Here is a 24996-nt window from a genome sequence, read left to right as displayed (position 1 = left end):
TTGCTTCTACACATAAAATTGAATTCCACACTTCGAAAATTTTAGTGGATCGAAAGAGTCAGATTTTAACACGCGTATTTGTAACGACATCTTTAAATTATGTATATGCTATAAGAGAGATGTAGATATTAAGGCTAATCTTGTAATTAGTTATGATAGAAGCCCTAGCATAAGTACTATATAAATGCATTGTAAATCACTCTTGTATGATATATCAATATACTCTTACCTTACATATGCTTGTGCACGTCTTTTATTCAACCTTATCATCATGATCTTCTACAGCCAGTTTTAGACTAAACAGAGTACTTAAATACTTAAACTGAATTAAAGATTAATGTACATGATAAACGTGGCTTGTATGAACCTTTTTCACTAGTGATATATACTATAATTAGAATTCGTACAAAGTTTAAAAACTGAGAGACACATAACACCAAAAAGTGTGTCGGCACAATCATCTCAAACTAGAAAACCTATAATTTACTAGTATGTTTTTTTTTTTCTTTAATTCAACATTATATACGATGACAGCTTGGAAACATCGGACGGTGTCAATGAAATCATCCTCGTACTGTCGTTGAATCTAGACAGTTGAAATTTTGTGGGCTCCATCTTTTCATCAAGATCACGGAAGCTTGATCTCTCTCTGCAAACGTGACTCACGTGAATGTATAAAACTCTTTTTACGTATCTCTCTACCTGTTTCAAAGTACTAACATATCTACTCGTTCGAATCATGAATCATCATCATTCATCATAATAATAACTTTTTACTATATCTAAATGTCATGATTGTTTTTGTATATAAACTGCATAAAAATCGCTTAAATAAATAAAACACGACGACTCCGGGCATTAATCTAGAATCTAGGATTAGGAGCTAGCAGCTAGTGTCGAATTGGAATTCAAGAAACCGATGGGTTACTCGACCAATGCACACACAACTCAATTTCCGGACGGTACATACCAAAATGGCATAAGGCATCGCGCAAGAAATCGACAAATAAAAAAGGAATCAAACTTGTACAATATCATATCAAGAAGGGCATATGAAGTTTGATTTTATTTGTTGTTTCTTTATTCTTTTGAAATCGTCTATTATTTACAAACTGGGCTTACCAATGTCTCATAGGCCAAACTGGGCTTACCAAATGAGCTGACGCTTTAATTATAGACCCAAAAGCTTACCGAATGTAAACCAAAATTGACGAACTTATTGGTTTTTTATCTTCAAGTTCAAAAAGTAGTTTCAGCCTTATATTAAAAAGCCCATTTAATTGTGCTGGGTTTTTTTTTTCAACCATAGGGCCACTGGCCGGCCTATTAGCCAAATTCCTATATTCGTAGAACCGGGATCAAATCCCGGGTGTGATGGTGCCTTCTATAATTGGACTTACCTCCTACCACTGCACTAAGATCACTTCACAATTGTGCTTGCTTTTATGAACGGCTCATCATAAGATGGATTAAACTGAGTTTATACATACACAATAACTACAAGATTAATTAATTAAAATATAAAAGTTCCCTGATGTTTTAAACTTTTGGATACCAAATTATGAATCAGGCTTTCACATTCCCCGGTACTATGCAAAGTGTGAACTCTTTTGATTTGATTGTGGTTTTTAAACTGCCTAACAAATTTAAAGAGATGATTCCATCGAGATAATGACAAGGAGAAACAAGGATCAGACAGGAAGTTTGGGTAAAGATGGGGACATGGTCAATGATTTTATATTGATCAGTCGACTCGTGTAATGGCAATTAGCCTTGGTCAGATTCGTGATTACGGTTCAATTATACTACTCTACTGTTTTTTCAATTTGTTTGATGTTAGAAGAGTCTAAAAAAAGAAAAAGAAAAACACCAAAATGCTCTCACTGTACTATGTGAGACAGATAAGAAGATAAAATAATTAAATTAAAATTTTAAGTTTGGTTCGGTTCGTGAATTATTTTAGCTATAAAAGAAAGTTTAGTAACAGAAGAAAAAGTGAAGGCCGATCAAATATCAAATCAAAGCTCCACCTTTGCCATTCTTGTCTTGGACTTATCCACCTGTACTCTTTCTTATTTTAGTATCTTCGCTTTTTTGTTTTGTTGGTTTCTTTTCTTCCCTTTTCTAATAATAACAAAGATTAATCAGAAACTATACTTTTTATGTTTCTACTTAATTTATTGTTACAACATATGTATACAAAGTAAGTGGGGGTTATTGGTTTAAAATTTGAATAGAGTTTTAGAGATTTGAAATGTTATGTAGAATCTGTTATTATTAGATCAAGATTTTGTTAAACTCTGTTAAAGTTTAGTGTTATTGGTTTGTGATTTGTAAAAAGTCATTTAAAATCTTAACAAATCTGGGTTATTGGATTCAGACTTTTATAAAGTCATTAAAAGTTTTGTGTTATTCAATTATAACAAAAGAATCTAGGATTGTTAATGAGTTCAATTATTATGTTATTGGTTCATGATTTTAGACACTTTCTTTACAAAATAAAGTCATGAAAGTATCATAAAAATACAAGATTGTTTAGAGGACTTTACAAGATTTTAGAAAACTAATCAACAAAACTCTCTAGCAATCTTTCACTTATTCATTTTTAATGATTTTGTTGAACTCTTCAAAAATCTTCATAAATCTCAAACCAATACCACCCCCTAATTTTTAATGTACTATTCATTAATAATAATATGATTTTTTACTTTTAATGTACTATCTTAACAATAATTTAAACCTTTTTATATATAAATAAATATTATTAATTTCGAATAACAGAAAATCGTTAATGTAGTAAACATACCAAAATAATACAATTCATGGCAGATAATAATGATATTCCCTATGTAAAAGGTTTTCTGCATAATAGAAAAAAATGGAGAAATGCGCCGACAAAAAATAATGGAGAAATGCAATACGTTATATGATAATATATGATATATATATATACATTTATTTTTAGTTCTCCTTGCCCCTGTCACAAACAAATACTAATAAATAATTATAAAATGCATGGTGAAGGAAACTTTCAAGCTCCGATATAAACTAAAATATACGTATGAAATTATTTATTAAAAGAACACATCTCAAAATAAAAGCAACAATAATTAATTTGTAATAATAGAAGTGAAAAAGATGGAGCATATAAAATCTAAATAGTACCCAGAACAAATGGAAATGGAGCAGAAGACAAAAAAACAAAACACCCCTCCAAGCCAAGTCCCCCCGACGACTCAAAATCTTATCCATATTATTTATACATTACTACTACTATGTATATATATATAGAAGAAAACAAAAAAAAACATATAGACGTAATTAATAAAGATAGACAATGTCAAGTTGCTTTTATATGATATTGCATGTAGGTCATACTTTGTCCCGTTATTATTATTATTCAACTTGATATCCCATCCCTTCGATATAAATCTTTAACTAACGAACGAACGATCCCCTTAAATTTGAAATTATAAGAGGGCATTTTCTAACAAAACTGTTCCTAATCTTTTTTAATAAAGAAGACCTTTCTAAGATTTCCTATAAAAAATAGGATTTTTGATGATTTAAGTTTGTGTTATGTTTGGAATACAAGTTAAAGTTTAGGGTATTTTGAGTAATTCCTTTTCTAAACACACTAACTAAAGTAAAGAAGACAAGAAAATAGGGTGAAATTTTTCCATTAATGAGTATTAATGAGTAGCTTAATATACATTTTAGCATCCTTTAAGCAATAGCCTAAAAAATCCATAAACCGCAAAACCCGCAATAAAGGAAAAAAACAAATCAAAACAAAAATTAATAACTAAAAAAAAAAAAAAAAATCATAAACGGCGCTAATGATTCGTAGAAGCAAAGCCGCAGCTTACGTTAGCAACAGCCACCGCTCCAAAAATATTAATATCTGCTTTTCCATTCTTCATCGGAGCTTTCCGGGTCGGGTAATTTATTCAAGTCAACCCGATCCAAGATCCGGCCGCCACTCTTCAATCTCTTGTCATCCTCTTCTTCCTGATCATCATCTTCTTCTCTCTCACCGTTTTGATAATTCCGATGAAAACTCTTCTTCTCATCATCACTATCTATATTCTGACCAAAGACACGGTGGCGGTTATTCTGAACCGCCGTACCTAAAGCATCAACCTGAGCACCAACCTCCGTAGCTTTTTTCCTAATCGTAGCAGCCGACATATCCTCGTCGGAGGAGAATTTCTCTCTAGGAAGAAGCTCAGGGAAGTTAAGCCTCGCCGTAGGTCCTCTAAGATAAAAAACCGCCGTGTCGTAAGCACGAGCCGCCGCTTCAGGAGTCGAGTAAGAGCCAAGCCATAACCTAGACCGCTTGTTTGGCTCTCTAATCTCTGCGACCCACTTTCCCCACTTCCTCATCCTTATACCTTTGTAAGGTCTCTCTCTCTTCCTCGTACCGGCGACTGCCACGTCAGCTACTGCGCCGCCGTCCATGGATGGAGGATCTTTTTTCTATAAAAAAACCCTCCAAAGAGAAAGACTTTTTCGAAGGTGGGTTTTTAAGAGACCTGAGAGAGAGAAAGAGAGAATAAATATGTCGGAGAGAGCTTGCAGCAGGTGGTATTATGATGATGGAGGAGAGGAGGATGAGAGAAAAATCCAAATTCACCGACAATAGAAAAAAAAAAAAAAAGTAAAAAAAGTAAAAAGAGAGAAGAGAGAATTTTAGGTTAGTTGGATTTAGAAGATAAACTTGGATTTCCATCTTTATGTATATATATATAACCAAAAAAAAAATTATTCTTTTCCTTTTCGTTTTATAAAATAAACATTCTGTTTCGTTAGAAATTATCAGTTTAAAAAAAAAAAACAAAAATATAAAGAAAAAATAAATATATTGGGGGATGATGAAAGCTGTATGTTTGTGTGATGATTTGTTATTTTTAATGGAACAGAAACTTTTTAAGAGGATAGGCGGATGAAGAGGTGGTGGAGATGACATGCGCGCATCCCTTATTTATTTTTTATTTTTTTATATAATAATCAACAATATATACAGTACTATTCTACTATCCATATGTATTATAGTAGTATGCAAACCTCTGTGTGTTTTGAAGTTATTTAAATATTTTTCTCTAGGAATATACTCCAACCCAATACATATTTTATTTGTACATTGACATACTATACTATTAGTAACCAAATTCTTAGTAAATTTATACCAAAGATACCTGAACTCTCTCTGTCCAGATAGACAAAGCCTATATAATCATCGTCAAAAAAACCTTCTCCACTATTAACTGAAATCATATAGTATATCCTATGTTAATTACTCTACCAATCATATTGCATGGTGAAAACTTTACAAACAGTCTTTATCAGAAACAAAACAAAAAAAATGAAAACTTTTGTAACGGAGAGAGACATACACGGACAACATTTTTGGCTGGTACAAGTTTCTAGAGTAGCTAGAATTATAAGAATATACTGTATTTGAGAAAAAGAATTTTTAGAGTAGCTAGTAGAATTATAAGAAAATACTCTATTAGAGATATATTTTACGAACAATTCCATCATGATATACTCTCGTATTGCAAGAATCGCATCTCTTCTTTTCATAACCTTTCTATTGTACTTTTCAAACCAAAAACAATACTGGAATTGCCCCGTTTCATTTTGTTTTTGTTGGTGTGTCTGACTAAGTGTCTTGGTGAAAAAAAAACAAACTGAAAAACATAGGATAAAATTTAACTGTATGATTAAAAAATTACTGTAATTAAACTCCTCAATCAGCAGTAGTATTAGTATAGTGTTAATGTTAATTGCACTAATGGGATAATACAGTAACGTCGGTACAGAGGATTAGTGGAGCAAGGAAGGAAGGGAAGGTTAGGTCGGTGGGTCGGTGGGCTGTGAGGCTGGGGATGGATACCGTTAGGATTTTGACTTTATGTGTACTCTTCTTACGACACGTATTGCATGTTTTGTCCTTTTTGTCCCTTTTGATTCCATTCCCCGTTTTCTTCACTTTTGTCCTCTCTCTTTTGCTCTTAACTTTTGTTCCCAGGGAGAATTTTGGTAATTAATCAATTTTTATGAACCCACTTACGCTCCATCATCATATTTTATACAGAACCAAACCAATCAAAGTGTTTAAAGACACATAAACTATACATAATCACTATAAATTAAAAAAGTATAACTATACAATAAGAAAATTTGTTTCCCAACCAATATTAACTACAACAGCAAACCAAATAATATGATCAACATAAATAACAACAATAAGCACATAAAATTATTTGAAAAAAAAGAAAATTGAATATTATATACAGCAGGTGGATATTTAATTATGATTAGATAAATGTCAATCCGCGAAAGAACCGATCTTTCAATCATTTGTTTTATGTTATTTTCAGGAGTGTTGAGTTGTATTTTCTCCATTAATAATTCCTTTGGATAATGATCTTTATTCTAGTTTTTATCAATGGATTATTAGCTTACAGGCTGCAGCATATATATTAGTATATGATAGTATAACTATAAATCTTTATTATACTAATAAGTTGGACCATATTTTATGATGCTCTCTTGACTTGTTTCTTCACGATTTCAATAATATGCTTCTGATGTGAACCCATCTACTACTAATATACCTCCATAAGTCTTAATTTTCTAAATGGACATTTTTCGATTATTTTTTGTATTCAAAATAATTGTTAGGTGGTCCTTAATCATCATATATATACACACGTCTGTTTATATATATCTATAAGTTATTCCGATTATACTTTAACGTTTTATACAAGTATTTTTCTTGTTAGGAGCACACAAAGAATAATTTATATAGTAACAAATTATATTAGCAATTTATGTTCCTTTCACAATAATTCTACGATCATTTGGGAATCGTTACACGCAAAAGAATTATATTTTTTTTTTTATATAGCGAAATTATCATAAAATATGTGGGGTAGGAGTTGAGTGATATGTGGATTGTTCCCACGACTTTGGTTTAAATTTTTAAAAATCTTAATAATATTACAAGAAGAATAATTACAAAAAAAAAAAAAAAAAATCACTAGGGAAATATAAGATGATTTTAATAATGTAACTTTTAGCTGTGACCCAGTTGGCACGTGAACATGGTGCCAATTACCCCGGAAAAGCAAAATATCATTACATTTTATAGAAACTGGACCACTTCATTTACAATGTTTATTTTCAAAATTATGGGGTTTTGCCAATTTGTTTATCGTTTTTGTGTTTATATTATTGTTGTTATCTAACATAAATGAATTCAACAGAATCAGTCCAATACGGCCATACGGGTTATATATATAACACCCTTTCGTAAATTATATCCTAGATGATCTTTTGACTAAAATCAATATATAACACACCAACCGATACAATTGTTTAGTTGCGGCAGATCTTAATAAGAAAAAAAAAAAGAAAAAGATTCAGCTTCACACGAACAAATTCGTAAAACTAAGTATATGCTTAGATAAACGAACCGGCGAATTCATTAAACTCCCACAATCGGATTCGATAAAAACAAATCTTCCTAAATCATTATCCGGAATTCTAAATTTATAAATGGGATAAGAAATCAAGTCAACAGTGTATTGTTGTATCAATCCATCCCACATTCGAAGTTATGATTAAGAAAATACTAGATCTTTGTGTATTTTTCTCTTTTTTTAAAGGACCACACATGCACACAAAATCTTGGTGTATCTTATCTGGTAGACTTATATATAGTGTCGTCCGATGGAAATATTGATGGGCCGCTGATATCAAACTTGGCCTCGTAAGATGGCTGTAACTTATATATGGGCTTTTGTTCTTGAATAAGTTTTGGGCTGAATTGTATCTGTTCTAATCCAAATTTGCATTGACATAGTTATGGACATAAAAAAAATTATTGGTGATTCTACAACTATTTATTAAAACGCTTACAATTCAGCAAACTAACCGGTGATTCTTTCTACAACAACTATTTGTTTGTCGATTACAATTGTAAACGTTGAATGTCAAAAATAAAATCCCTTTCCAATATAAACTATTTTTGTATGAAAGAGTAGAATACTAAATATAGCACAAAAAATACATGTCAATTTCAAAAATACATGTCAATTTTAACTTTGTACTGTAGTTATTGACTTCTCTCATTTTGTGGATCATAAATATTCTGACAGAGGTGGAGCCTCAATAGAATCTACAATTATTTGTGGTAAAAATACCCATTTTTTTAACGGTTGATATTATCCACGGATAAGAAAAAAGGAAACTTCATTGACTTTCGTCCTCTAAATTCCAACGGTCTTACAATTCCGACCCCACATCCTAAGAAAATTACATTTACGCACCACTATATTCTCTTTTCTCTAACTTAACCCCCCTCTCCGCTTGGAAAATTTGTCCGGAGGAAAACCTACAAAGAGTCTTTGATTCACCGGAACGGATCGTTCTCTTCAGCCATAACACTCTCCTTGATCTCTTGAATCATCTTAATAACTTGTCTCATCGTTGGTCTTTGCTCTGGTGATGTCACACGACAAAGACAAGCTGTTTCAGTCATCATCCCAAGCCTATTATCCTCTGTTCCTTCTTCTTCTTCTCTCATTGCTCTCACCCAATCAAGCATATCGTGAGGCGCCATAAACGGATGCCTAGACGCGTTCTTACCGGTCAAAAGCTCAAAGATCAATACACCAAACGAATAAACATCACATTTGGAAGTCGGTCTACGTGATGATTTTCTGATCTCGGGGGCTTTGTAGGAGGATGAGTCAGGATCATCAGGTGAAGCAGAAGAAGAGTCTGTTAAGACACTGAGGCAGTAATCTGTTAAACAGGCTTCAAAGTCTTGTCCGAGGAGAATGTTTGTGGATTTTAAGTTTCCATGGACTAATGCTGATGAGGTTTGGTGGATGTAATATAAGCCTTGAGCTACATCTTCTGCTATCTTTAAACATGATGTCCAATGTAATGGCTTTGCTCTTGACGATCTTGAACCTGAAATTTTGAGATTAGTTAGAAGTGTCTTTTGTTTGGTATAATATCTATGGGACCAAAGAGAAACAGAGCAAATCAAAGCACCACCAGATTCAGAAACAAACATTCTTAAGATGCAATCCTCCCATTCTTGGAAAATGTTTACAGTTCTAGTAATAAGAGTATTTATATAAAACGTTTTTTTTATTTTTCCGGCAATTAAGCACTAACACAAAAGGTCTAGTAGTAGACAAAGCCATTGCAAAAGACGAGATTTCACGTGGAGAAAAAACAGCACAGAGTTCCACCAAAGTCTGTCTTCTTCCCACTACGACTAATAAGTAATTGAACCAAAAAATTTCAAAAAAGAGCAAAAGAACAAAACTTTAATAGTAAAATAAAACCCGAGATTGTCGCTGTGGCCTGTGTGGTCATCTTCAATGTCAAACAAGTTCACTACTACTATGTGCACAAAACCCTCCACACACAAAAAAGACTCATGCTTTCATAATTGTTAGGGTTTAAAAGCATATAATAAAAACAAAGAGTGGGTCACTAGTAGTAGTCCCTCTAATCTCTATGACCCCTAAAACGGTTAGTCACGTCATGATTAAGACCAACGCAATTAAATTAAAGAAGATCATAAACTCGGATGTAACTCAGTGAGTTAGATAAACTAAAACCCTTCCAAACAAAATGAAGAAGATGAGATAATTACCGTGAATGAGATTGAATAAGCTACCATTGGGATGATAATCATAGATGATGAGTCTCTCTCCATTAGATTGAAAGTAAGCTCTAATGGGAACAAGATTCAAATGTCTGAGTCCACCAACAATCTCCATATGATTCTCAAACGCTTCTTCACTCGTCACAGCCGTTTTAGTCGCGTCTAGTCTCTTCACCGTAACAATAAGCTGATTATCAAGAACCGCCTTGTACGTTATCCCAACTGATCCTCTCCCCAAAAGCTCAGCTGAAGCTCTCATTAGCTGTTCCAATGTATACATCCCTTGACTTCTCGATTCACCACAGAAGACAAGACTCCCACTGTTTGGTATCCGGCTTTGTAACTGCTCCGTTGCTTGTAACTGAAGAACCACTTCTTTCTCTCGTTTCTGAGATTCAGAATCCGAGTCCGTAATAACCGGAACTGTTCTTGTTGTTGTTCTTGGAGTTTGATGTTGTTGTAGTGAGGAAGAAGTACACGTGTTGTCTCCTTTTGGATTTGGTTCGTCGTTTCGTTTCTTTATCACAAGAGAGAACACGACGAGGCAGAGACCGAGTACAATAAGGGAAGCGAGACCAGCGGTGAAGCCAAGAACTAAACCACTCTCTTTACCTTTCTTCTTCGTAACCACCGGAGATATAACCACCGTGCCGCCACCGTTCTGCGCTTGAGCGCTTTGACCTAACGGAGCTTCAGACGACGTCGTTTTGTTCGTACTCGATCCAAAGAACGGCGAGCGTGAAGCGCAAGCTCTGTTAATGATCTCGCCGCACAGTCCAGGGTTGTTAGACTTAAACGACGACGCATCGAATCGAGATAGAGTCGGTGTGACGGGAATAACACCGGTGAGGTTGTTACCGGAGACGTTAAACGACGTGAGAAAGGACTGATTCAGCGACGGGAGAGTTCCGTTAAACCGGTTAAACTCGAGATTCAGTGAAGTTAACCGGTCAAGAGCGTTGATTCCAGAAGGAATCGAACCGGAGAAGTTGTTACGAGATAGAGAGAGAATCATCAACCGGTGGAGAGAGAGGATCGACGGAGGAAAAGCACCGGAGAACTGATTCCGGCTAAGGAAGAGAGATTTGAGGTTAACGAGAGGCGAAAGATCAGGAACAGGACCAAAGAGTGAGTTGTTCTCGAGACTAAGAACTCGGAGCTGGTCGAGTCGGCTAAGAGTAGAGGAAGAGAAGTAGCCACGGAGACCAACGCCGGAGAGAACGAGACGAACGACTCGTCCTTGTGCGCATTTGACGCCGCGCCATTGGCAGTAGTCGTAACGCTCAGTGAGGGAATACAAAAGCTTGTTGTTGAGATCGGCTGTGGATTTGAAAGAGAGTAAAGCAACGGCGTCGGAGGGTAGTAATGAGTTGTAGTAATTTGGCTCTGCTCCGGCGGAGACACGGAGGAGGAGGATGAAGAAAATAAAGTTTAGTGTCATTTTTTTTTTCTTTACAAAGTCACACACTCACACTAGACCCAATTCAAATCCATATGAATTGTGTTTTTTATTTGTTCTTTCTAATTAAAAGAAGAAAAAGATAAAAATAAAAAAATATGGGAAGCAGCTGTATGTCCGTCCGGTGAGAGACGAGGAGAGATGTTGGGACTGTGAAGTGTGAAGTGGATCACGTGCTTGTGGCGATTAATATTTAGAGTATAGACTGTTACAAAAGATCGTACTCTCTTCATTTCAAAATATAGGATATTGTTTTATGTAAAATATACAAATTAAAATTTATTTATTTTTAATAAGTTCAACCAATTAAAAACAATACTACATAATATAAAATATTAAACTAATCTAAAAATTGCATTGAAATTTGAAAACATCCTATATTATAAAACAATAAACTTCTCTAAAACATCTTATATTTATTTTATAATACTACTTAGCTAGAAGTATAACTTTGGGTGCAAATTATACCTAACGAACGTTATATGTGCAATTTGTGTAAGGTAGAAGAAAGAAAATGACACCAAACAATCCAAAAACAGAAAAACTTCAAAACGCATTTATATCCTTTTGTATCTTTGTATAAATTGTAAACATGTAAAAAGTCAACAAAAGGTTTTTTTTTTGGGTTTGGGGAATCATGAAATCCAAAAAAAGTTACTGCTATGTTAAAAATTTAAAAGAATCATGCATTTCTTCGAAAAGAGTTTTGTTTACCCGATGCGGTCAAAATTAATGTTTTCCAAGAAGAGAGAATCGTATTGGGACTGAGGGTCACGCGCGGTATTGAAGCGCTTGAGAATCAGCGTTTGGAGCCGTTAGTGAGGGGCTTGAGCGAGTCCGTGAGTGGGGGCTATAGCCGCTCCATTGGTGATTGGTCAGTACTCAGTAGTAAAAGACTAGACTCGTAGCCAAGTAACATTGTGGTCCTCTCTCTTTTGTGACAACCTTTTTTTTGTTTGTCTTCCTTAATTTCATCTTTACAAAATAGCGACGTTTGTAAAAATTTCTGTAAGACAAATCAAAAGCATATGTATATATAGTTAATGAAATTATGGGTGGAAAATATAATAGTGAACACGATAGTTATTGACATTGTGACAAAGTATGGAGAGTTTCTTCTATAGAGTTGTACGACTTTGGGTCCAATCAAATCCAATTAAAAATAAAATAAAAGAATCTCTTTGTGTCCCATTCTTCTATGTTATTTATTCGTTTGTTAATGATCACTTTTTTTTTTTTGTTTTTGGTTGAACTTTCTTTATAAAAGATTCAAAAGATAAGCAAAGCGTGCTGCTTTTTAGTGACATGTAAACAGCATCTCCACTCTCCCATTTGCGTCATTTCCTTATACTAGTATAGTATACTTGAGGCTAAACTTTAAAGATTACCTTAAACTATTCACTGTTAAAAGGTTATAAGTGTGGGTGGTGGCTATACGGAAGCCAAACTGAAATTGACTTCATCATTTGTAAATAAGATCTAAAAAGAAGCGCCCATGCATGTACGGTACAACCACCTCCCCTCCCCATTTGTTTACATTTTCTCATTAATTAATTTATTTAACATATAACCAATACAAAAAAAAAACATTTTTTTGTTTTTGTTTCATTATGAGACTTTGTTTCTCCAAATTTGTATTTTTTCCCAACAAACCACAAACCGTATGATAATTTAGGACTTGACTGTCATTACACATGTCATCATCTTACGTTTAGTCCAACTCGTCCTTTGTAGTTTTATGAATAGTCAACAGCAATGCATTTTTCTTCTTACAAAGTTTAACCAGCCGTTTGAACTAGTCAGTACACAGTACTTTCACTATCTTCAAATTTACCGTGCACTTGTCTAATTTACCATGATCTGTGAATTAGGTAAATATCCGTGTTCTTAATTGTATTAGAGAAATGTCACCTTCAGAAATCCCCCAACCCAAAAGGCCAAAACAACACATTTTGAAAGGAAAGGTAATAGGTTTAATCTTCTAGAATACAAAAAAAAAACTATACATTATACTATTTTCTACCACAATTGTGACGTTTGTCGTCATTCTCTGATAAGGCTTCAGACCTTTTTTAATAGTTCACTAAACCAAAACGCTTGCTGCTTTTAAAAACAGAGTCAATCTCCTTCGCCTTCTTCCTCTGACCAAAACAGAGAGAAGAAGAAAAACAGAGGAAAAAGAAGAAGATGAAAAGTGGAGGGAACACAAACACGAAGCTCATACTTGTTCATCCATACATTCAAAAACAAACAAGCACAAATCGTCTATGGCTTCTAGCTTTCGTCTCTTTCTTCACCATCGCTTTCCTCCTAACTCTTCTCTACACCACCGACTCTATCATCCCTTCTAAAAACAACTCCGCCAGTACCGTATCCTCCTCCGCGGTCGACCCCGTCGTCTCCTCCGCGTCTCCGATCTCTCAACTGCCAACAACAGCCATCAATGCAATGCTTCACTACGCTTCAAGATCCAACGACAGCTTCCACATGTCTTACGGAGAGATGAAATCGATCTCCGACGTCCTCCGCCGCTGCTCTCCGCCTTGTAATCTCTTAGTCTTCGGCCTAACACACGAAACCCTTCTCTGGAAATCGCTGAACCACAACGGACGTACGGTTTTCATCGAAGAGAATCGTTACTACGCAGCTTACTTCGAAGAAATCCACCCGGAGATCGATGTCTTCGATGTTCAGTACACGACGAAAGCACGTGAGGCACGTGAGCTTGTGTCGGCGGTTAAAGAAGCGGCGAGGAACGAGTGTCGTCCGGTTCAGAACCTTTTATTCTCCGACTGTAAACTAGGACTCAATGATCTTCCGAATCATGTCTACGATGTTGACTGGGATGTGATCTTAGTCGATGGACCACGTGGCGACGGTGGTGATGTACCGGGAAGGATGTCGTCGATATTCACGGCGGCGGTTCTTGCTCGGAGCAAAAAAGGAGGGAACCCGAAGACGCATGTGTTCGTTCATGATTTTTACAGAGATGTTGAGAGGCTTTGCGGCGATGAGTTTCTTTGCCGGGAGAATCTTGTGGAATCTAATGATATGCTTGCGCACTACGTGTTGGAGAGGATGGACAAAAACAGCACGCGGTTCTGTCGTGGTCGTAAGAAACGCTCTGTTTCTTCTCCATCTGCTTGAGTAAAATGTGCGCTAAAATCTTATGGCAACGAGAGTCAAATCAACTAGACAGACAGACGGTGGTGATTGACACCGTCAATCGCGGAGGAGTTTGTGTAAAATAAATACTTATTTTTTTTCTACCTTTAAATCTTTTTCTCTCTGCATTTTCAAATCTTTGAACTATATTATGTGACAAATTCAATCAGATCAATGAAAATAGTGAAAAGTGTTACTTCAGTTCAGAAGATATTAATAAAAGTTTAGTTTATAAGTGATGATTGGTGATACAACAACATAAAACCCAATGAATCAAGAACGTATAAATTCAAGGGACTCCATAATATTAAGTCTATCTAAACGCTTTGTGGAGACTCTTGTAGATTCGGAGTATCTAATTGCTTCTTCTTGTAGAGTGGAACTCGTCCTCCAAGCTCTTTTAACTGATCTACAAGACCGTATAGAAACTCAAACGTCAAAATGTTTTGAGCGTTAAGCTGTTCTCTAACCTGAGGATGAACCCTAAACCATTCTCCCAACATCTTATGAACGTGAGATCGAATCATCCTCCATGGAACCGGATGCTTCTCGCATAACTTTAAATACTCAACAACTAAATCTCCCTGATCTAATCCTCCATCCACAAAACCTTCTTTTTCATTATCGGTCGCCCATTCAGCTGTTCTGAAACCAGCAAAGACCGCCGGGTTTTCAAGAAGCGTCTCAGCGGAAAGAACACCTTCAACACCCGTCTCTTCAATGCAACTATCAACATCTTCGATGCATCTTACATTCCCATTCGCAAGAACAGGGATTCTCAAAGCGTTTTTCACTTCCTTGATGGCACTCCAATCAGCTCTGAACTTTTTCCCGTCCTTCTCATCCCTTGTTCTGCCGTGAACAGCTAACAGCGAGCAACCAGCATCTTCTAGCATCTTGGCGTATTTTAGTGTATCTTGAAGGTTTGGGAAAATCCGGATCTTACAGGATACAGGAACATTAAGGTTCTGAGCTAGCTTTTCAACAAGTGATTTCACCAAAGGTAGATTATCCATCAAGAATGCACCATAGTTTCCTCGCCTCGCTATACGTTGAGGACACCTGAAACCAAAATCCACCAAAACATTCTTACTCAATATCAAAAGTACTATGTGTCACTGTGCTCTTTGGATACCCAAATCTACATTAGCCCATGATTCTAGTTACTGAAGCTCATTGAACCATAACGTTCCAAGAAAGTTGGAACCATTGAATCTTCTATCTTAGTTATCAGAGTTAACAAACTTAAAACGATAAAGGTTCCATCTTTATTGGAGGTTTCATCTCTATTGAAGAACTCTTAACATAGAAAGATGTGAAAAGAGAGAACTTTACTTACCCTAAATTGATATCAACATAATCGCAGTAAGGTTCAACTCTCTTTGCAGCTTCCAATAATGTATCAGGATCATTAGCACAGAACTGCACAAACAATGGTCTGTCCTCCTACAATTTTTCAAAATCCAATCAAAACCCTAAGAAAAAAGTCAAAAAATTAAATGAATTGGTTACAGTTAATCTAACCTTGCAAGTGGTGAATTCCTGATTTCGATACTTCTCAGTCTCGGTGAAGATCCTAGAATGCAACATCGGAGTATAAGCAGCCTGAGCTCCGTATTTTTGGCAGAGCAATCGAAACGGAAGCTCAGAGTTATCCACCATTGGAGCAACGATGTACTTGGGTCTACCAAGTTTTTTCCAGTGTGCCCAAGCTTGCTCTACCCTAGTATCAATGCTTAAGACCCGACTTGGAGAGCCTAAGCTCGGTGGCGCTGCCTCGACTGTTTCCTGAATCTGCACATCACGCTGCTCCGAGCAGATGAGGTCGTCTACTACCTGAGACGGATCAGGAACTGGATCCGGGTTTTGTGTCATTGTTATCGTCTGGTAGATAAGCGATTTTCTTGGAGTCCGCATAAATCTGAGATTCGAGAGATTTAGTTTCATGAGCTGACGACGGAAGACGAACTCATCGCCGCCGCCATAAAAATTAGGGGTTGAAGTTTTTGGCAAAAAATGTTTATCTTTTTTCCTTCTCATAGTGTTTGGGCCTTGATGGGCTTCATGTATTCAAGTTAATTGATGGGCTTATATATACATTTGAATTTGGTCCATAACGTTCGCACGAATAGTGAAATTTAAGTGAAAATAAAATCGTATATTGTAAGTTTGTAACTAATATCGTCTTATAATTTAGATTTGGACTTACAGTATACATTTCATAAGCTTTTCCAGGGATAAAGAGTAGTTTAATTTCAAGATAATCAAATTTTCGGAAACTAATAATAGCTCTAAATCTAATTTAGTCGTGTGCTTAAAAAAAAAGCCTTTGCTTAGAAATAAAGTGAAACCGGGTAACCTAAATCGTACGACTATTATTAGTTAACCCAAATCCTTGCGTTGACTGCTTACGTAATCCAGCACCAATCATTAGTTAACGTCACGTCTCTATAATTTATACACGTGCTTTAACCAAAATCTCCTCCTTAATCATCACTCACGCCTCAGTAACATTTCGCCACGTGTAGCTAAAGTTGCTTTTTCTTTTCGATTTCTTTCACTTAAAATATGTCCGTTGTACCAGCAGAAGGGTGGTGGTAACAATAATTAATGATTAATTAAAACCTTAATCGAAATGTAATTAATTAATCTTAACAGACATTTTTATTATTTTTCCCTCTTTTTATTTTCCGTTCGCTCTCTAACTAACTGTTCACAGAGAGAAGAAGGAAGACGATGATGAAGCTCTCTATGTTTCGATTGAGCTACTGGAACCGTCGAGGAATCAGTTTCAAATCATCGCCGTCGTTGGATCCCACATTCGACGGCAAATCTCCGTCGTCTGTGTTTTGGCTCGTCATTCACGCTCTCTGCTGTTTGATCAGCTTGATTCTAGGGTTCCGATTCAGCCACTTAGTACTCTTCTTCCTATTCTCGACTTCCGTCACCAATCTATACACAACCACGCCTTTTCTCTCCGTCGGAAACGGCGGCGGTGTGAGCCAGCTTCTCCGCCTGAAACCTCTTGAAACAGCAAACAGCACGGCGGCGAAGAAGAACAACTCTCGAGTGGTGGTTGGAAGACACGGGATCCGGATCCGTCCATGGCCTCACCCGAATCCGATTGAGGTTTTGAGAGCGCATCAGCTGCTTTCGAGAGTACAGAAAGAGCAGAAATCGATCTACGGTGTGAGGAGCCCTAAGACTGTGATTGTGGTTACGCCGACTTATGTACGGACTTTTCAGGCGCTTCATTTGACCGGAGTTATGCACTCCCTCATGCTCGTTCCTTACGATTTGGTTTGGATCGTTGTGGAAGCTGGTGGAGTCACCAACGAGACTGCTTCGTTTATCGCAAAATCAGGATTGAAGACGATTCACTTAGGATTTGACCAGAAAATGCCTAATACTTGGGAAGATCGTCACAAATTGGAGTCCAAAATGAGACTTCACGCCTTGAGGTGTGAAATCTTAGATTCACATTTTTATTTGATTTGATTTGATTTCTTACTGACTTTGAGATTGTTTTGTGTGTTGATTGATTTGGAAGAGCAGAATGGTGAGAGAGAAGAAGTTAGATGGGATAGTTATGTTTGCTGATGATAGCAATATGCATAGTATGGAGCTGTTTGATGAGATTCAAATTGTGAAATGGGTTGGTGCTTTATCTGTTGGTATACTTGCTCACTCTGGTAACGCTGATGAGTTATCATCATCACTCTTGAAGAATCAACAAGGGAAGCAACCTTTAATGCCAATCCAAGGTCCTAGTTGTGATTCCTCTGACAAATTAGTGGGTTGGCACGTTTTCAACACTCAGCCTTATGCCAAGAAGACTGCAGTTTATGTTGATGAAAAAGCGGCTGTGATGCCTAGTAAGATGGAATGGTCAGGGTTTGTGTTGAATTCTAGGTTGTTATGGAAGGAATCTGTAGATGATAAACCAGCATGGGTGAAAGATGTCCATTTGTTGGATGATAATGGTGAGGAGATTGATAGTCCATTGTCTTTGGTCAAGGATCCTTCCATGGTGGAGCCGCTTGGAAGCTGTGGCCGTCGTGTCTTGCTTTGGTGGCTTCGTGTTGAAGCTCGAGCTGATAGCAAATTCCCACCTGGGTAAGTTTTATCATTTACACTCATTCTGAGCAAATGTCTCATCACATTATTGCCATATTGTAAACTTCTACTTGTGTGTGCAGCTGGATCATAAACTCGCCTTTAGAAATCACAGTGCCATCAAAGCGAACACCATGGCCAGACTCTTCCTCAGAGCTCCTAGTGGCAATCAAAGAAGCAAAAAACAGTCAATCAGGCACAGAAAGACGTCCCACGAAGGCAAAAGGATCAAAGAGCAAGAGCTCCAAGGGGAAACAGGAACCCAAAACTTTTGATGGTGTCAACACATCAACAAGTAGTTGACGAACACGTGAAAGATACATACCAATGAGTTTCATTTCATATTCTTTTTCACCGTAAATAGTAATATCGTTAAGTGTGCATTGGCTTCATCATATACAATATACGAAATCATGTGGGATGTTCCGAGTTCTTTAAATCGATCCTTAGCTCTAAAACAAAACTTGGCATACAATAGTTTCAGAATTCTGTTTAACCTTAAAATTAGCCAAAATTTAATACTCAAAATAAAAAAAACAGGTGCAGTGAACTCCCGAACTTTGTTGAATCATCATGATCATCACTTTGACTGTTTCTTCTCCAGTTTCGCTTTGAGGTTAGCTATAATCTTATCCTGAGCTATGATCTGATGTTCCTTGGCTTTGAGTTTCAGCTTTAGTTCTTCAATTTCCTTTGACTGACCTTCAGAGCTGTTCGCGAAGTCCTTAGCTTTGAGTTTTTCCTTCAGTGCTTCAATTTCCTTTAAATGATCCTCACAATGGTTTACATTTTCCTCTTTGGCCTCCTCAGATTCATCTTGAACCATTTTACGAACATATAAACTAGTTCCTGATCCTGAACTCAGCTTAAACGCAACCATTTTTTGTGCCAAACCCGCTTGATCCTGAAGAAGATAGACAACATAAATTTATTACATTGATTTTCTTGCGATAGTTTCAGATCCTGAAAATGATCAGAGAGATGATTCTAAATACCTTAACTGCGTCTCCTCTAACGTTTTCAAATGCTTCATTTGCTTCTTCTGCACTCTTAAAACTAACAACTGCATTATAATATCTTCCTTTTCTTCTTGCTGGCTGCTCAAAAACAAATCACAAAAACATGATCCTCGTGAGAGAGGCAAAAAGACGAGTATACAGAGATTAAGATGTTCGGTATTGTTAAATTACCATGGTTTCAAGTGTGAAATTTCCGGAAATAGCTCCTTGTAACTCTTCAGACGGGACACTGAGAGGGATTTTATGAAGGAGGAGCTTTTTCTTATCAGCCTCTCTTTGGTTTACAACTGCTTCATTGATCTCCTCAGATTCATCTTCTCTCTTTTGTCTCTTAGAAGAACTCTCATTATTCTCCTCCTCCTCTGTTCTAGCTCTCTTTGGTGCAGATACTTCATCATGAACCATTTTACGAACAAATAATTTAGCTTTTAATCCTGAACTCAGCTGAAACGCAACCTCTTTTTGTGGCAAACCCCCTTTATCCTGAAAGAAAAAAAGACAACAGAAACTTGTTATATTGATATATTGATTTTTCTAACAGTAGTTTCAGATCCTGAGATGACCACAGAGATGATCCTAAATACCTTCCCTATGTCTCCTTCAACATTTTCAAATGCTTGATTTGCTTCTTCTGGACTACTAAAATCAAGGACTGCAGTATGAAAACCTCCTAGTTTTTGTGGTGGCTGCCCGAAAAAAAAACAAAATACAAACACATGATCCTCAGTGGGAGAGAAAAATAGAGTATAAAGATTAGAATGTTTGGACTTATAACATTACCTTAACATCGACTGTGAAATCCCCGGTAAGAACTCCTTGTAACTCTTGAGATGAAACATGGGGAGGGATTCTATGAAGGAAAAGCTGTGTCTTACCAGCTTCATGTCTTGCCTCATGTCTTGCCTTCTCAGCCTCCAACATCTAATATGGAATTTACAGAAAAATTTGAATGAGTTTCAGAAAACTATAAATATAATTTTATTTTGGAACTTAGAATGAATTGTAAAAATCCGCCATACTTCTGGAGTTTGTTGAATTGTAGTCTCTACTCCTTTTTCAACAACAGCAAGTACAAGTTTCATGGCAGCTGCTGCGTCATGAACACAATTGTGAGCAGCATCAGCCATTCGCAGTTCTTCACCTAAAACATACTGGAGAAAAAGAAAAAACACACACACATAAAGCTTTATCAATCATTTTACATATTCAGGATTTGATATTTACAATGAGCAGAGAAGAATAAAATCTTAGCATGCTTGCCTTGCATAGATTGTTCAAAGAAGGTCTCTTCTCCTTTGGTGCACCGGCAAACTCAAATACATATGAAGTATCTATTACTCTCGCATGATCTATCCTCAACACTGTGCATCAAAGTAAACTGGTAAGCACAATCGAATTCAATAATATCTCAACCAAATATACAGAAAAATTAAAGCTTTTTTGGTTACCTTCAAGATCATTATGCAAACCATGCCCAACCAAAATAGTTCCCACAGAAAGAAACCTCCGCAATTTTTTCTGAATATCTGTAACAGATAGAGTAGCTCTCTCAAGATCCTCAGCAGTAACTCCAGTAATAGCCGTCTTATAGTTAAGAACTGGTTTGTCCGGTTTCACAAATTTGTCAAGAACCACCTAATTGATGAACAACACAGATTAACAAAAACGACATGGTTAAAATGTATTGACAAAACAAACTAAAAGATTGAATGCTCTAAAGCTAGCTACACACACCTTTAAGTCGCGGTCGACAGCGCCAACTCTAACTACAGCTTCGGTCCCATCTTCACAGGTAACCATCTCACAATCAATAGCAAGCATTCTGGTAGATTTAACCACTTTAGACTTCTTCTTACCAAGCGAAGTTACAAACCAATCCTGTTTTGCAATGTAAGAAAATGATTTTTCTTTTCAGTAATCTCAAATGCAGGAGGAGAAAGAGGAAGGGCAGCTAATGAATTGGATAAGAAACACAAACCTCGGAGTGAGAAGGGAAGGAATAAGCTGTAGGGTACTTGTAATGCGCAATAGTCAATCGAACTAGTCTCTGCACTGCCAACAACATAGAGTTATGAAACCAAATATACTAAGTAAGTAAGTAAGACATCCTCAAACGAATTCTCAACCTGCTCAGGAGTCTCTTTAGCAGGAGATTCTTCCTTGAATTTCTCAATAAGATCACGATTAGCACCACATTGCATGATCCTAGCTATTAGCTGAGAGTAAAAAAACAAACAACCAAATACACAAACATGGTGAGAACTGAGAGAACTAAGAAAAACTCATCCAAATGTGTGTGTGTGAAGTTGTTTAGTTAACCTGCATATCTTCTTTCTTTTTGAAGGACATAAGAAAAGCGACCAAAACATCATTGGAACGTCTGGCAGGATCACTCAAACTCGACCCGAACTTTTTGTCGTAAACATTCAAAAACTCCTTCCATCCTCCATTTTCGCCTTCTAAATTTCGTTTCTGGACTAGCTTCACCAGGTCTACTAGCATCTAAACTCATCCCATGATTGTTTTTTAATTTACCAAAGTCAGTATTCGAAGCGAAAGGATATAAACAGGTAGGTAGTAGTAGTATGATAAGGAGAGAGACTTACTTTTTTCTCGGCAGTAGCTAGTTTATGCTCCATTACGAAAAGTTTTGAGGGACGGTGGCGCTCTGAGTTTTCAGAGGCGGCGAGTTGGAAAAAAAGAAGAGTTGGGGAAGACGGAGAATCGTAATTTAGGGTTTTATTCTGTTTCTTTCCCCTTTTTTTGTTTTAAAATAATTATTTTTAGTTCCGGGAGCTTTTATCTTTTAATTACTGTTTTGTCCAAATCAATTTTCATTTGTTTGAAATTACTTTATTTATTTTCATATTTAATTTTTGCAAATACATTTATCTAGTGTAGAGAACTAATTTTGTTGTTCCGAAAAGAAAAAAAAGTGTATAGTAAGTTTAAAACCAATAGTGTATTGTAGTAGAAAAATACAATATTCGCCATATTAATCAATGTAAAAGATATAAAAAAATTCCACCATCTTCAAAAACTTTTTACATAGTTATTAGGAGATTAAACTAGATTTGGTCGCAGATCTACTCCGATTATAAGACAGAGACTGTTTGGACCGTTTTAACTTGCCTTCAAAATCACTGTCATCAAAATTAGTTCCTAATCCTATAGAGAGAAACCTCTGCAAAACTTCACCAATCAACTTATCCTTGCTTACATAATACAAGTCAAGTATGACAATTCATTCACATCAATTGATTAATATTCAGATTCCAAACTGAGAAAACAAATAATTCTGGAGACCTAAGACAGAGACCGTTTGGACCGTTTTAACTTGCCTTCAAAATCGCTGTTACCCCCATATTGTTCCTTTAGAGTGAAACCTTTGCAAACCATCACCAATCATAACTTATCTCTGGTTACTTATAAATACAAGTCAAATATGACAATTCATTCACATCATCAATTGGCTAATATTCAGATTCCAAACTGAGAAAACAAATAATTCTGGACACCAAATCAATAATAGTCAAATACAATAAATTTGTTCATCCTTGGAATGACTTTTCTAATCGACAAAGTCTTCTTGCACACAAATGAAAAGGAAAGAGGAATACAAATCAAGACAGAGATTTCACTTGAGAAACAATTTTGGACAATTACCGTTTTTATAGTTATAGCTGTGATCACGTAGAACTACTAGCATTATCATTATGAGACCATCTTCTGAATGTGCAAGTTACCAAGTTTCTTCCAGCAAGAAACCCTAACTTTGACCTAATCGTTGCTAATCTACTTCCTCCATTGTTGCCGCCAACAACATTACCTGAACCAATCTCCGCCACAACACCACTTGCTTGAGCCACCCTCGGCTCCTCGACAACAACGGTTTCAACCTCACCATCCACAACAACCACTGCTTCTGTTTCATCACTATCCATACTCACAACAAGTGTCCTCCTTTGCTCACGAAGCCAATCTCCAATCTCTCCAGTCACCACTCTACATTTCTTCACCTTCAATTTCACCAGGTTAGGACAACCCACAGCGAGCGCCTCGATCCCTCTATCCGAAACCGGACAACCTTTGATACAGAATTTCCTCAACGCACCACATTTCTTAGCTATGCAAGCAATCTCTGTATCACCTATGGTTCCACTTCCGCATAGCGCTAACCGTTCGAGTTTCTCACAGTTTGAAGCAATGGCTGCTAAACTCATATGTGTTGCATTTACACCAATCAGCACAAGCTCTTGTAAGTTTAAGCAGTGTTTAGCTACAGACATAAGACCTTCATCACCAATCCTATTAGTCCTCCAACCATCAATATGAAGTTTCCTTAACAGCTTACATCTCTCAGCTACATTAATCAGACCATAGTTTGAGCATTCCGGGGTTTTCACTATATGCAATGTCTCTACATTAGAGCATTTCGATATCGCAGAGAGCCCAATGTCACTCACTTGAAGCCTCTCTAAATGAATCTCACTCAAAGAACTTTTACCATCTCCTCCAATCATAAGCAAAACTTTATCCCAATCACCCAAACAACGAATGATTTTAAGTGTTTTCAGAGTTCTTGTATTAGCAACCAAAGGTTCAAATACCTGGCCATTAACGAGCTCCTTCAAACAAATCGACCTGAGCGAAGAGGACGAACCAATCAACTCAGCAGCTTCATGGATTCCTCGGAGTCGCTTCACCGACAATTCCTCAAGAAGCTTACAATGCTCAAGCATAGCGTTAACGCCTTTAGCTCCAAAATTACAAGATCCAACAGAGAGCTTCTTGAGATTTTTACAATTCCGAGCAAACTCTTCCATTCCCAGATCCGTGATTTCGCGACAACCACGAAGCTTAACACGAGTCAGATTCAAACAACGAACAGAGATCATCGCAAGAGCTTCATCGCTCAAGCTAACGGACTTGCGATCACATCGAAGAGCAAGCTTAGTAACGGAATCGAATCGATTGAACATAGAGGTGAGGAAAGAGAAGATCTCATCCTTTGCATCGAGAGATAAACGATGACGATACTGACCGTCGACGAACAACCACCGTTTACAAACGAGAGAGCAACGTTTACGATCTCCAGCTCCGAGAAACTGAAAGATATGAGCTAAACACTCATCGGGAAGATCTCCGGTGAAATCCCGATCTCTAACCGTAACAACATTTCCTAAAGAAGAGATCAATTCTCCTCCTCCTGAAGAAGAAGAAGAAGAAGAAACAATCACAGGAGACCATAACCTTAAATCAAAATCACGTCCGTTCGATTCCGCCGTAGACGAAGGCGCTTGGCCCATCACCACCACCCGAAGAGTCCTTTTTGGTTTCCTCCCTATCTATCTTCTTCCCCCCTCCCGTTTTTTTTTTTTTTTTTTTTTTTTTTATAATTTTAATTGAGAGTCTTTTTGATAAGAAAATTATAAAAAAAGTAAAATAAGTACACAGCAGCAGCAGCAGTAACGGCTCATCCCCGTCAAATAAGGGAACACGTGTCATAATCGTAGTTGACACGCTTTTGACCCAACTCA

At 36.7% G+C, this 24996-nt stretch overlaps 5 protein-coding genes and 2 pseudogenes across 7 annotated transcripts; 2 read left to right on the top strand and 5 right to left on the bottom strand.

Annotated features, from left to right (window-relative positions):
- Positions 1 to 3664: 3664 nt before the first annotated feature.
- Positions 3665 to 5012, bottom strand: LOC104744931 (ethylene-responsive transcription factor ERF010 pseudogene; annotated as a pseudogene). The gene has a single exon (XR_015572613.1). The product of XR_015572613.1 is annotated as an ethylene-responsive transcription factor ERF010 pseudogene (transcript).
- Positions 5013 to 8245: 3233 nt separating this feature from the next.
- On the bottom strand, positions 8246 to 11704 carry LOC104744920 (putative inactive receptor kinase At5g67200). Its single transcript, XM_010466055.3, has 2 exons — positions 9686 to 11704; positions 8246 to 8988 (listed from the first exon to the last, which is right to left on the bottom strand). Exons 1-2 carry the CDS (start codon positions 11136 to 11138, stop codon positions 8423 to 8425), a joined length of 2019 nt encoding a protein of 672 aa, XP_010464357.2. The 5' UTR covers positions 11139 to 11704; the 3' UTR covers positions 8246 to 8422.
- Positions 11705 to 13088: 1384 nt separating this feature from the next.
- LOC104744903 (protein IRX15-LIKE pseudogene) lies at positions 13089 to 14556 on the top strand (annotated as a pseudogene). Its single transcript, XR_015572612.1, has one exon. The product of XR_015572612.1 is annotated as a protein IRX15-LIKE pseudogene (transcript).
- LOC104744911 (uncharacterized) lies at positions 14503 to 16380 on the bottom strand. Its single transcript, XM_010466044.3, has 3 exons — positions 15846 to 16380; positions 15661 to 15767; positions 14503 to 15383 (listed from the first exon to the last, which is right to left on the bottom strand). The coding sequence occupies exons 1-3, from the start codon at positions 16359 to 16361 to the stop codon at positions 14639 to 14641; spliced, it is 1368 nt and encodes a 455-aa protein (XP_010464346.2). The 5' UTR covers positions 16362 to 16380; the 3' UTR covers positions 14503 to 14638.
- A 530-nt stretch (positions 16381 to 16910) lies between these two features.
- LOC104744884 (putative beta-1,4-xylosyltransferase IRX14H) lies at positions 16911 to 18900 on the top strand. The gene is made up of 3 exons (XM_010466010.3): positions 16911 to 17782; positions 17877 to 18437; positions 18521 to 18900. Exons 1-3 carry the CDS (start codon positions 17058 to 17060, stop codon positions 18738 to 18740), a joined length of 1506 nt encoding a protein of 501 aa, XP_010464312.2. The 5' UTR covers positions 16911 to 17057; the 3' UTR covers positions 18741 to 18900.
- Positions 18868 to 22220, bottom strand: LOC104744894 (small RNA degrading nuclease 3). Its single transcript, XM_010466020.3, has 13 exons — positions 22063 to 22220; positions 21776 to 21958; positions 21583 to 21672; positions 21435 to 21503; positions 21191 to 21334; positions 20905 to 21091; positions 20717 to 20817; positions 20476 to 20607; positions 20237 to 20377; positions 20041 to 20142; positions 19628 to 19939; positions 19433 to 19534; positions 18868 to 19341 (listed from the first exon to the last, which is right to left on the bottom strand). The coding sequence occupies exons 1-13, from the start codon at positions 22093 to 22095 to the stop codon at positions 19018 to 19020; spliced, it is 1920 nt and encodes a 639-aa protein (XP_010464322.2). The 5' UTR covers positions 22096 to 22220; the 3' UTR covers positions 18868 to 19017.
- Positions 22221 to 22949: 729 nt separating this feature from the next.
- LOC104744877 (F-box protein SKIP2) lies at positions 22950 to 24915 on the bottom strand. Its single transcript, XM_010465998.3, has one exon. The coding sequence runs from the start codon at positions 24763 to 24765 to the stop codon at positions 23146 to 23148; it is 1620 nt and encodes a 539-aa protein (XP_010464300.2). The 5' UTR covers positions 24766 to 24915; the 3' UTR covers positions 22950 to 23145.
- Between the last annotated feature and the right edge of the window lie 81 nt (positions 24916 to 24996).

This window comes from Camelina sativa, chromosome 2, assembly GCF_030686135.1.
Source record: "Camelina sativa cultivar CO46 ecotype springtype chromosome 2, ASM3068613v1".
NCBI lineage: Eukaryota > Viridiplantae > Streptophyta > Magnoliopsida > Brassicales > Brassicaceae > Camelina > Camelina sativa.
This window is presented reverse-complemented; position numbering and strand designations above follow the sequence as displayed.

Excerpts from the sequence above, each read along its gene's own strand:
- LOC104744920 (XM_010466055.3), bottom strand. The coding sequence starts at position 11,138 with ATGACACTAAACTTTATTTTCTTCATCCTCCTCCTCCGTGTCTCCGCC. Across the intron at positions 8,989-9,685 it reads CTTATTCAATCTCATTCACG|GTTCAAGATCGTCAAGAGCA; the intron begins GTAATTATCTCA and ends TCAAAATTTCAG.
- LOC104744911 (XM_010466044.3), bottom strand. The coding sequence starts at position 16,361 with ATGAGAAGGAAAAAAGATAAACATTTTTTGCCAAAAACTTCAACCCCT. Across the intron at positions 15,768-15,845 it reads AGGAATTCACCACTTGCAAG|GAGGACAGACCATTGTTTGT; the intron begins GTTAGATTAACT and ends GAAAAATTGTAG. Across the intron at positions 15,384-15,660 it reads TATGTTGATATCAATTTAGG|GTGTCCTCAACGTATAGCGA; the intron begins GTAAGTAAAGTT and ends TTTTGGTTTCAG.
- LOC104744884 (XM_010466010.3), top strand. The coding sequence starts at position 17,058 with ATGATGAAGCTCTCTATGTTTCGATTGAGCTACTGGAACCGTCGAGGA. Across the intron at positions 17,783-17,876 it reads ATGAGACTTCACGCCTTGAG|AATGGTGAGAGAGAAGAAGT; the intron begins GTGTGAAATCTT and ends TTGGAAGAGCAG. Across the intron at positions 18,438-18,520 it reads GATAGCAAATTCCCACCTGG|CTGGATCATAAACTCGCCTT; the intron begins GTAAGTTTTATC and ends TTGTGTGTGCAG.
- LOC104744894 (XM_010466020.3), bottom strand. The coding sequence starts at position 22,095 with ATGGAGCATAAACTAGCTACTGCCGAGAAAAAA. Across the intron at positions 21,504-21,582 it reads CTAAAGAGACTCCTGAGCAG|AGACTAGTTCGATTGACTAT; the intron begins GTTGAGAATTCG and ends TTGGCAGTGCAG. Across the intron at positions 21,335-21,434 it reads CCTTCCCTTCTCACTCCGAG|GATTGGTTTGTAACTTCGCT; the intron begins GTTTGTGTTTCT and ends ATTGCAAAACAG.
- LOC104744877 (XM_010465998.3), bottom strand. The coding sequence starts at position 24,765 with ATGGGCCAAGCGCCTTCGTCTACGGCGGAATCGAACGGACGTGATTTT.